The sequence below is a fragment of the Amblyomma mixtum genome, chromosome 1 (assembly GCF_055824585.1).
Source record: "Amblyomma mixtum isolate Tamu chromosome 1, ASM5582458v1, whole genome shotgun sequence".
Taxonomy (NCBI): domain Eukaryota; kingdom Metazoa; phylum Arthropoda; class Arachnida; order Ixodida; family Ixodidae; genus Amblyomma; species Amblyomma mixtum.
In genome coordinates, this window is record NC_143012.1 from 841,848 (window position 1) to 854,263 (window position 12,416).

Consider the following 12,416-nt stretch of genomic DNA (forward strand, 5'->3'; position numbering starts at 1 on the left):
TTCTTTTTTATGTCCTGTTCTTAAAACGCCTACACTAATTGGCCAGAATATTGCTCGTTCCCACCCATTCTGCCGCCACATCATGACAGAACTGTCGAGAGCGAGGAGAGGGCTCGCGGGGACGTCATGGCGCAGGGACCCGGTCCCAGCCGTGCTGCTACGCCGACGGATTGTAGGGATCTGCTAGGCAGATGCGAGCACAGTGCAGGGAGCAAGTTTAAAGATGTCTGGTCCTCTGCCGCAGCTGTGGGCGGTGCGCTGGAGATGAGCTTGGTCGGCCTCGTGATGAAGCACGGCTTCATCACTGCTGCTTCGCTGTCCCTGATCATAGGATGCGCGCTATTCTGGCTCAAGAGGAATTCCCGTTCAAAGGTGACTCGCATCATCCAAATGTTCGTCTTCACTATACACGTGTGACTGTGCACGCATTTATTTAGATATTCATTGTTTTTTCGTCCGCTGTCGAAACAAGGGCTGTTCTTGTATTCACCTCTTGTTCGTGTGTAAAACTCTTCCAGCTTCTTTTCGCCATCCCATAGCGTAAATATGGTACTCCACGCCGTCGTCACACTGCAACTAACCGACCTAAATTGGACAGGTTTCAACGACTAGCTTTCAGATCCATATTTAGTAAATATCAGTGCGTGCGCTTTCCAATTGAACTATGCAGGCGTGCAAACCTTCCCGTTTTAAAACTAAGGGCTAAGTTTGACCAATTAAAGTTTTTATTTCTGATTGTTTATGACCAAGTCAAAATTAACTTGTCTGAATTCTGTGTAACTGCATGAAATCAACGCTTCACACACAGGCAGAGTTTATACATAAAGCCGCCAGTTACACAGAATGATACCTTCGAATACAGCTGTTTTCCATGGGGGATTAAAGAGTTTAGCTTATGGTCTTTTTTTTCTGGGGATTTAACGCCCCAAAGCGACTGAGGTAGTGAGGGACGCCGTAGTGAAAGGCTGTGCAAATTTCGACCATCTGGGATTCGTTAACGTGAACTGACATCGTACAGCACACGGGCCTCTAGAATTTCGGCTCCATCGAAATTCGACCACCGCGGCCGGGATCGAACCCACGTCGTTTGGGTCAGCAGCCGAGCGCCATAACCACTGAGCCACCGCGGCGCGAGAATAAAGAATGAAATGAACTACCAAATACGGTTATCATATCATCCTCCGTCAGTGCTCTTGCTGCTGGTATAGAGGCTCTTACCAATTCGCTACCATGAATATGTATTAGTACTTATTTCTGTTCTTGATGCGGATAATACGCTTGTGTTGTGTCTTTGTTCACCGCATGTCACTTTATATAGATACTGCCGTTGTATTACATTGTCGTCTCTCGTTCAAAATGTAGCGACATTTTGTATCCTTTATTTGTTGTATTTTTATCGACTTCTGTAAAGGCCTTTCTTTGACTGACAGTGCAAACAGGAAAACTAATTTAACAAACCACAAACTTAACAAACTTATAACACTAATAAAACTTAACAAACTTCACAAACAAACTTAACAAAAAATATGCTATGTACTGTTTGTTCTCTCGTTTTTGCGCCATGTACAATGATATATATTGTGGTGTCCCAAGTTCAGCGCTGCATAAACAGCTGCAAATCGTCGCTTGCGAGTGTCCCAGAGGGCTCAGTATACTATAGTCTTGATTTGGGCTTGTTGGTCAGAGTGCAGAATAAAAAGCAGCAGCGCGAATAGACAGGGACGAACACAAGACAACAGGACTGGCGCTGATCATCAGTGTACATTTGCTTCGGTTTGGATTAATTTATTATTATTTTTGTTTATTTACAACCTGATTGCTCATTCTTGCGTCGTCTCATTCTTGATAAAGCCGAGCCCCTGGCACCGGTAAGCTTGTTCCCTTCAGGAAACTTGTGGGTCTTGGGCGGTTGCGGGATTCTAACCCATGTCCTCCGATATGCAGTCCGGATGCTCTAGCGCTAAGCAGTCGCTCCGGTCGCAGCCGCGCACGTTCTCGAAGCACCACTTGTTAAGTGGCCGCTCCATCCTCATGCTACATGTTCAGTAATCAAAAGGAAGTTTACACGAGCTGTCTAGGATGTCAGCGACCGAAATTTTGTGGAAATGTTCATCATCTGCCAAACTACGTATGTTTACGACACACAAAATAACGATTGTCGATTTGCCTAGTTAGGCCATTTGCGAATTAGGTGCACTAGAAGTTCGGTTTTCCCTCCGGTTCCGGTGTTCAGATCCAGTGTCCACAGATGGCAGTTGTTCGGATAGCGATAGTGGGTTAATGTCCATATAGACCATCCGCTCTTACATTCCCCAGCAGCCCTCATGCCACTTCTGGTGCGCTTGGTGCAGCGGCCACTGCCCTTATATGGCTCCCTTGGTGGGATTAGGGTTGTGGCCCTGGTTGCTCTCCCCAAGCAGCCTCTTTAAAGCGCGTGCCTTAAAAGCTGCGTGTTTCGAATGCTGTAGTACACTCGAAAGTCCTCCAGCCGAACTGTCGTGAATGAAATCCTGTTATGCTTTTCAGTTTCTGGTGACTATCTCTCTCTCTCTCTCACACACACACACACCCACACACGCACAGATATATATATATATATATATATATATATATATATATGAGAGAAGCCAACAGCCACAGAAACCAAGGGATTTTTAATTAGAATATTACTGAATATGTTATCGCTTAAAGCTAACTGATTAGAAAAGCAGAAGAAAAAAACAACCACATGCCGCCGGTGGGATCCGAACCCACGACCTCCGAATTACGGGTCCGGTGCTCTACAGCTGAGCTACGGCGACGGCTGTCAAATCTTCTGCTTTCGGGGGTATTTATGTTTTTTACAAATAACCTATCCTTGAGAGTGTATGTGAGAGAAGCCAACAGCCACAGAAACCAAGGGGCACAGGGGATGTTTTTCATTTTATTTATTCATTTTGTGGTGTTGATCAATTTAGAATATTACAGAATATGTTATCGCTTAAAACTAATTGATTAGAAAAGCAGAAGAAAAAACAACCACATGCCGCCGGTGGGACCCGAACCCACGACCTCCGAATTACGCGTCCGGTGCTCTACCGGTGAGCTACGGCGACGGCTGTCTGACCTTCTGCTTTCGGGGGTATTTATGTTTACATGTTACCTAACCTTGAGAGTGTTCATCAGCGCCACCCACGTTCATAAGCGGCGGACGTAGTACGTCCTGAGTTACCGCTGGTGTGACGTGGCACATCATCGAACGACGAGGGTGGAAGCTGTGTGAGAACCCTCTTATGCCTCCTATGGAGGTCGTGGGTTCGGATCCCACCGGCGGCATGTGGTTGTTTTTTCTTCTGCTTTTCTAATCAATTAGCTTTAAGCGATAACATATTTTGTAATATTCTAAATTGATCAACACCACAAAATGAATAAATAAAATTAAAAAATTACCGACGATTACGTTACTTCCTAATGCGAAATTTGAGCGCAGCAAATAAGCTGTTTCACCTTTTCGATAGATTGAGGCAAAGAAATCGAGCAACACATGTATGCGCTATCACAGAATTTTTTTTTTAGCAGACGGAGGACTTCCATCGGTCGTCTCGCTCATGGCTCAGAAAGAACTGGCAGATAATTTCGCAGTGGCGAACGGCAGCGACAATTTCGGCTCGGGCGGTGCACATATACAGATCCGCCGCCACCGATCTGGCTCTCTGATTGCCACCGCACAGGGCGAACGGCAGCGGCAATTTCGGCTCGGGCGGTGCACATATACAGATCCGCCGCCACCGATCTGGCTCTCTGATTGCCACCGCACAGGGGTTGCATTGGAGGAGGAGCGAAGAAAGGAATTAAGTTCGAGCCGGCGCTTTGACAACCGGAGACTCGCAGGAAGAGGGGGGAGGGGGGCGGCGTGTACACCCAGCGGCAAACGATGGGGGCAGAAGCGCGCGCAGCAAGCGGACAACACGATAAAGGGAGGAGGGAAGAGATAGCAGCGACTGACTGATGCCGCTGACGCCGATAGTGAGTCAACCCCAGCTGCGGATGAAAGGGGGGCGGAGCTGGTTACGAGGCCGACGCCGACGACAACGCCGACGACGACGCGAAACCCAGGAACGGACGCCAAAGAGCTGCGCTCTAAAACATCCCCTGTGCCCCTTGGTTTCTGTGGCTGTTGGCTTCTATCCTTGAGATTGTTCAACAGCGCCTTCCATGTTCTTAGGCGGCGGACGTAGCACGTCCTGAGTTACCGCTGATGTGACGTAGAACGTCGTCGAACGGCGAGGGTGGAAGCTGTATGTATAAGAACCCTCTTATGCTTCCTATGGCGTCAAAGCTGCCAGAACTGAGGCCCTCTCAAAGATAGGTTATTTGTAAAAAACATCAATACCCCCGAAAGCAGAAGATTTGACAGCCGTCGCCGTAGCTCAGCGGTAGAGCACCGGACGCGTAATTCGGAGGTTCGGATCCCACCGGCGGCATGTGGTTGTTTTTATGCGTTGCATATTGCAATCACTCACTTCAGCCCATGGGCGCGGCCGGGCAGCCACCAAACCACGTGACGTGACGTCACGACAGCCGGAGGAAAAGCTGGGCCCCAACCAATACCTCCTATCTTTCTAAGAGGTATTGCCCCAACTCGCGCGGTCGCGCGCGGCCGCAGCCACCACCTGACTCCTTATTCTCGCTCACCTGTTCTGTGCCCAACCGCTATAAAAGAGGAAACATCAGCAAAGAAAAACCACTCTTGAAAAAATTGGTCTTCCGATCGAAATGTCGTCAAATCAATGTTTCCTTTCATGAAGCCTGTACTTCGGTTGTCCATAGACGGTTGTTCATAGTCGCGTGGCCTAGTCTTGAGTATATATATATATATATATATATATATATATATATATATATATATATATATATATATATATATATATATATATATATATATATATATATATATATATATATATATATATATATATATATACTGGGCGTCCCAGCTAAATGCAACCAAACAAAGGCGAAGTTTCCTAGTCGAGTGAAACCAACTGACATTTGTTCATAGTCGCGTGGCCTAGTCGAGTATTTTTTCGCTCTTCAAAGTTCATTAGTTAAGTTTAATTAGCTAACTTTTTAATTACTGACTTCAGGAAGAAAGTGTAAATGAAAAAGTTTTAGATCGACTCGAAAAACCGCTAGTAGTGCTGTTTCCGTCAAGTTACAATTTACGTAGCTTCATTTATTAGCCTTAAAAGAAAGTTGTCACGTGACCGGCTGCTCGCTCACTTTTCTGTCCCAATGTGCACCCAAAGTCTCATCGAAGAGAGGACTTCAGAAAAAGCGGATTTTATTCTTTAAGGCGCGTCTTGGGACGTTGAAGTGGAACAGTTGTCATGTGGAAGCTTTTTCTTATTATGCGGTTTGTGGTTAAAGGCCGGTAAAAAAAACTACTTCACGTAAATATTACTTTGCTGCAAATGTCCCAGTAAGCTGTTTCTCAAACCGATCTACAACTTTTCCATTTACACTTTGTTCCTCAAGTCAATAATTAAAAAGTTAGTTAATTAAGCTTAACTAATTAGTCAACCTTGAGGAACGAAAAAAATATTGCAGAATAGGTCCCGCGACTCTAAACAACCCTCAATTGGTTTCAGACAGCTAGGACACCCTGTGTTTTTAAAAGCTTGGTTACATTTAGCTGGGACACCTGGTGTGTGTGTGTGTGTGTATATATATATATATATATATATATATATATATATATATATATATATATATATATATATATATATATATATATATTTATTTATTTATTTATTTATTTCATAATACTGCAGGTCAATAGATTGGCCCATGCAGGAGGGGCTATACAAGGCATTGAAAATGACAAATACAAAGAAAAATACATGGGGTTACATACAATGAGCAGAATAACAAAATGCAACGCTCATTCACTCGAGAAAATGCTTCTCAAGAGCTTTACTAAAATTTGAGGACTGGAAAATGGCCTCGGGAAGAGAGTTCCAGTTGGAAACAGTCCGCGAAAAAAAACTGTGCTTGAATGAGTCAGTCTTTGCGAAAATGGGTTCCAGCAAATGAATTCGTGAATGGTGTGTTCGGCGCGACAATTGTTTGAGAATTACAGGGCGGGGTATGTTTAGTTTATGTGTTAAAATGTTATGCATAAACAACAGACGGGAAATTTTTCTGCGTACTTCAAGTAATGGAATATGGTTGGTTTTCATTAGTGTTGTAGGTGAGTCTAACCTCCTGTATTTGTTATAAATAAACCTAACCGCTTTCCTTTGCACCATCTCTATCTTGTATATGTCTTTCTTTGTGAATGGATCCCATAATACCGAAGCGTACTCTAATTTGGACCTAATGAATGTTGAGTATGCAAGGAGTTTAACTTTACTTGGGGCATCTTTAAGCTTCCGCCTTAAGTAGCAAAGCTTGGAAAAGGACGAGGAGCAAATGTCTGCAATGTGTGAAGTCCATGTTAAGTCATGAGTTAACGTTACCCCTAAATATTTGTATTGTGTAACCTCGTGGATTAAATGATTTTGCAGAGTGTAAGAGAAAGAACTAAAATGTTTTTTGCGCGAAATACGTAAGAGAACAGTTTTATCAAGGTTTAGTTGCATATCCCATTTTACGCACCACTGATGAACAGCTAGAAGCGCATTTTGCAACATGTAGTGATCGTTCTGGTTATTTATGGTATTGAAAAGTATGCAATCATCTGCAAAAAGCTTTAAAGAGACATTTCCGGGGATGGAAGTAGACAGATCGTTGATATAGATTAGGAAAAGCAGTGGCCCTAAGACGCTGCCTTGAGGTACACCTGAAGTAATTGGAAGATCGTTAGATCTACAGCCATTAACGTCTACGTATTGTTTTCTATGTTTAAGATAAGCATGAATCCAGTTGACAAGATAAGTAGGGACGCCAATATTATCTAATTTAGAAATGAGTTTGCCATGAGAAACAGTGTCAAAAGCTTTGCGGACACTATATATATATATATATATATATATATATACACCGTCTTTCACCGTCTTTCAAATATTTTCACAACGGTCCCCCAAGTAACATATAGGAGACCAAAAAATCTGCAAAACCATGTTGTCCATTCGACAGTCAATAAACCGAGAGCTGTAGGTTGCACACCATGCAAAAAAAGCCGATGTCAAGTCTGCAAACACATGGAAACCACGGCACTGGCTAAAAGCACCCATTCAAATTTCAAGCATTCTATCCGGGAAGACCTGAATTGCGATTCCAGCAACGTGGTTTACATGCTCAAGTGTGGCGACTGTCGAATGCAATACATAGGCCAAACAGACAATTCCTTCCGTTTCAGATTTAATAACCACCGCTCACATACCCAATCCCTCCCCAACCTCCCTCTTTCGAAACACCTCCGCGAGAAAAGTCACGAGTTTGACAAACTTAAAGTAACAATACTACAGAGTGGCTTCAAAAACACTCGTGAGCGCGAGCAACGAGAATCATATTTTATTTTTAAATATAACACAGTGCAAAATGGCATTAATGAAACTTACGGCACCCTCACCTCTCTTCCGAGGTCAGGGGCCTACGAAATTAAACAAAGCAACACTGACTAAGTCGTCTGAGGTCATACCCCTTTCTGCATGCCACACCTGTGCCACACCTGTGCCGTTTCCCCCCCCGGGTGTGCTCACCTTGTGGTCACGCGAATGCCGCACAATTTCTTTTTTTATTTTTTTTAAATTATTTTTCCTTTTTAATTTTACTATGTAAGCTCACATTTTTTGAATATATATTTTTTTCTTGTATTTTTTCTTTTTTTTACATTCCTTCCAATACTTCCCCTCAACCAGGGGTGGGTGCACTATAGCTGTGTGCGAAGAAAAAGCACTACTTTAAAGGTTTTCTTTTACCTATTTCACTTTTTTTTTTCGAGGTTTCTTCCTTGCTCTGTTCATTTTCCTTTTTTTCTTTTTTTTTTCTGTTGTCTGCTCTATCTGTTGGAGGGTCATATTTTATTTTTTTGCTCTCGCGGCCAGGAGAAGGAACAAGTTTTCGCATTTTTCTACGAAAGTTGTTACACGGCCACGCACCTGTCGAGCACCTCCCAGCTGGACACGACTGTCCACCTGTGGTGCTTAACAAAGCAGAGGCCGCATCTGGACGTTGTATTTTCTGACTGAGTACCTGTTCCTCGCACTCTTTCTTTTTTTGGTGTATGTGTGTGTGGGTCGCACTGCCTCTAATAATTTTTTATGCGTATTTTTCTGCTATGTGCTTTGTGTTTCCCACTTACCTGTTCTGTGCCCGCCCCTATAAAAGGGGATGCATTCACAATGTAAAATCACTCCTGAAGAAGATCGGTCTTCCGATCGAAACGTCGAGTTGAATGAATATGTTTCCTTTAACGAAGCGTATACTTCGCTATATATATATATATATCAGCAAAGAAGGGAAGGGGAATGAGGGGCTCGTTATAAATATGAGAGAAGCCAACAGCCACAGAAACCAGGGGCACAGGGATTTTTAATTTTATTTATTTATTTATTTATTTTGTGGTGTTGATCAATTTATAATATTAGAGAATATGTTATCGCTTAAAGCTAATTGATTAGAAAAGCAGAAGAAAAAACAACCACATGCCGCCGGTGGGATCCGAACCCACGACCTCCGAATTACGCGTCCGGTGCTCTACCGCTGAGCTACGGCGACGGCTGTCAAACCTTCTGCTTTCGGGGGTATTTATGTTTACAAATAACCTAACCTCGGGAGTGTTCACCAGCGCCACCCACGTTCTTAAGCGGCGGACGTAGCACGTCCTGAGTTACCGCTGATATGACGTAGAACGTCATCGAACGGCGAGGGTGGAAGCTGTGTGAGAACCCTCTTATGCTTCCTAAGGCACCAAGGCTGCCAGAACCGAGGCCCTCGTTAAGCAATTAAGCAAACAAGGGAATGGGAATGAGGGGCTCGTTAAAAACAACCACATGCCGCCGGTGGGATCCGAACCCACGACCTCCGAATTACGCGTCCGGTGCTCTACCGCTGAGCTACGGCGACGGCTGTCAGACCTTCTGCTTTCGGGGGTATTTATGTTTACAAATAACCTAACCTCGGGAGTGTTCACGGCGGATCCCACCAGCGGATCCCACCGGCGGCATGTGGTTGTTTTAAGCATGAAATGCTTTTAGCTCCCATTGTCGGCAGTGTGGTGACGTCACGCCGAGACGGAGAGCTAACATCCGGGCACTGAATTCCACTCATCCGGGAGCTGAAACGAGAGCATACGGGCACCGTACGAGATTTAACGAGATTTATTGAGACTCTTCTAAGCCCTCCTACAGGACAGGCATATAAGCGTCGGTAGCTTCGCGTCGAACGGGTGGTGGCGTTCCTCCCTTCCTGTACGGTGCGGTTCGGGTGTCCACCGAGATGACAGAGAATTATGCGTAATTTCCTTTCCTCAAAAAGCGTCGCGTTCAAAGGGCAAGGCATCGCACCGAACGGGTGATGGCGTTCCGTGGACTGCCTGGCAGCGCTGCAACACGCTGTCGCGTTCCACTCCTGAAGGCTAAGCTTAAGCATAATTATTTAGCAGTTAATTTGTAATTAGTCATCAATCAGTAATTATTCACTAATTAGTAATTTGTCATTACTTCGTCATCAATTATGTGTGACGTAATCCAGTGGTGACGTCACCAGTGTCCCATAGGCAAAGTGGTGGGGAAAACGCTTTCGCCTCTACGCACTTTACAGTTTCGAATGCGCTGCGTATACATTCTTGTCGGGCCTGCGTCTCATGTCCGCGTTCGCTTCTGCATCGTCCTGCATTTCATGCTTACTCTACTCTCGGTTACGGGAGAGGCAGAGATTTTTTTCTTCTGCTTTTCTAATCAATTAGCTTTAAGCGATAACATATTCTGTAACATCGTAAATTGATCAACACCACGAAATAAATAGAATTAAAAATCCCCTGTGCCCCTTCTTTCTGTGGCTGTTGGCTTCTCTCATATTTATAACGAGCCCCTCATTCCCCTTCCCTTGTTTGCTTAATTGCTTAACGAGGTCCTCGGTTCTGGCAGCCTTAATACCTTATTAAGCATAAGAGGGTTCTCACACAGCATCCACCCTCGCCGTTCGATGACGTTCTACGTCACATCAGCGGTAACTCAGGACGTGCTACGTCCGCCGCTTAAGAACGTGGGTGGCGCTGGTGAACACTCCCGAGGTTAGGTTATTTGTAAACATAAATACCTCCGAAAGCAGAAGGTTTGACAGCCGTCGCCGTAGCTCAGTCAATAAAAAAAAAAAAAAAAAGTCGCCGTAGCTCAGCGGTAGAGCACCGGACGCGTAATTCGGAGGTCGTGGGTTCGGATCCCACCGGCGGCATGTGGTTGTTTTTTCTTCTGCTTTTTTAATCAATTAGCTTTAAGCGATAACATTTTCTGTAACATTATAAATTGATCAACACCACAAAATAAATAAATAAAATTAAAAATCCCCTGTGCCCCTTGGTTTTTGTGGCTGTTGGCTTCTCTCATATATATATATATATATATATATATTGTAGTGTAGCAGCCGCGCTCGCTCACTGTGGGGAGCTATGCGAGTGAAAGACGACGACGATTCAGAGGCGTGAAGCTCGCTCGCAGCCCGAACGTTTGCCTGGACCTTTGCTGGACGTTGGAAGGCGACCAAGGTTGCTGAGCCACAACCCCCTCTTACATTTGGTGGTGAAGCGGATGTCGTTGCTTGATCGTTCGTTTGGGAGCGCTGAAACTGCTTTCCTGCCACGTGGTTCTTTTTGTATTTCGCGGGCTTTCTTTTAAGTCAAATAAAAGAAGCTGTATCAGTGGTACTTGGCTGCAAACACGGCAGACGGTCATTTTTTTTTATATCTACAACTCCTGCACTGATACTTTCTTCCTGAAGGCAATAAATAAAAAAATAGCTAATTATTCTCTGCTAATCGATCAAGTTTGCATAATAAAAAAAATACTCCAGACTAGGACACGCGACTGTCAATAACCCTTAGTTGGTGTCACGGGGCTACGGAGCATCCTCTTTTTTACACGCGTGGTTACTTTTAGCTGGGACACCCTGTATATTTGTGTGTGTGTGTTTGCGTGTGCGTGTGCGTGCGTGTGTGTGTGTTTGTGTGTGTGTGCGTGCGCAAAGGGTTAATTGGAGACACATAGCAGGGGCCTTTGGCCTGCAGTGGGCATAGTCAGGCTTATGATGATGCACACAAGGACTAAATGCGGGGAGTGGCCACTACAAGTGCTGGCGCACTAAAAAAGTGTTTCCCAAATATCTCTGGTTGATCGTGCCCCACCTGACTCATTGCCGCCCCCTTCAGCACTTGTTGTTCTCGGAGCCCACTGCGTTACCCGGAAGAGAGAGAGAGAGACTTTAATGAATAATGACGTTAGCCGGAGGGACCGTCTGCTCTCTGTACACGCGTCCGAGCGCATTTCGTGTTTCAGCTGGGATATCGACGTTCAACCTTGTTACTGGCGCGTAAACTGGTATTTCAATGACAGGCCGTGCCGACTTCGCCACTCATCTCGTCGCTCTCCAAGGAATCTTCAGAGAGTCGCGGTTCCTCGGACGCCTCGCCGGAGAGCCCGCCCGGGAGCGATAGTGACGAAGAAGCGTGTTCGTCGCTCCGTACTTCGTCTTCGGCGAGCAGCAAAGTGAGGTGGCGAACCGCGGAGAGAGAGGCACAGGGAGGCTGTGACGAAGGAGAGGAGGGCGCCGGGAGCGACGATAGCGGCGTGGTGGGCGACGGTGCCGGGGGAGACGCCTCACCGCGCAAGCGTCAGCTGATACTGAAGCGCCTCAAGGAGCACGGAGCCGTGCTGCCTGTTGCAGGCGTCGACATTGTAAGCGACACGCTGACTTTGGCTTTCTTTGTCTTGGCCTCACTCGTTTACCTGGCTTTACTCGGCCAGCCTTGCCGGCTTTAGCCTTGCCTAGACGAAGCGGGTACGACTAGGCGGGCGAGTAAGGCTATATAACTAGTGGTAGTCGTAAATTGTGGGGTTTAACGTCCCTAAGGGACATATGGCCTATGGGGGACGCCGCAGTGAAGGGAATAATCTAGACCAACTGGTGGTGTTCGCTAACCTGCTCTGTCATCGCACAGTACATGGCCCGTTTTTGTATTTGCCGCATCAAAATCGGAGGCGAAATAAAAACGTCCCATTCGCTGCCCGATGTCAGCGCGCGTGAAATAACACCGGTTGGTCTAAATTAATCCCTTCGCTACGACGTTCCTCATGCGCTATGTGTCTCTTAAGGGCGTTAAACTTCACAATTTACAATTCTGAATAGGTTATGTAACCTCACTCGTCTACACTCTTAGTAATGTAGAAGGACGGCAGATTGGGCGAGTTGGTGTTTCATGGTGGCAAGAAAATTTA

The 12,416-nt window shown here is 45.4% G+C and overlaps 1 protein-coding gene across 1 annotated transcript; it reads left to right on the forward strand.

Annotated features, from left to right (window-relative positions):
• The first annotated feature begins 285 nt into the window (after positions 1-285).
• Positions 286-11,983, forward strand: LOC149365201 (uncharacterized). Its single transcript, XM_089568174.1, has 2 exons — positions 286-411; positions 11,535-11,983. The coding sequence occupies exons 1-2, from the start codon at positions 286-288 to the stop codon at positions 11,958-11,960; spliced, it is 552 nt and encodes a 183-aa protein (XP_089424300.1). The 3' UTR covers positions 11,961-11,983.
• Positions 11,984-12,416: the final 433 nt, after the last annotated feature.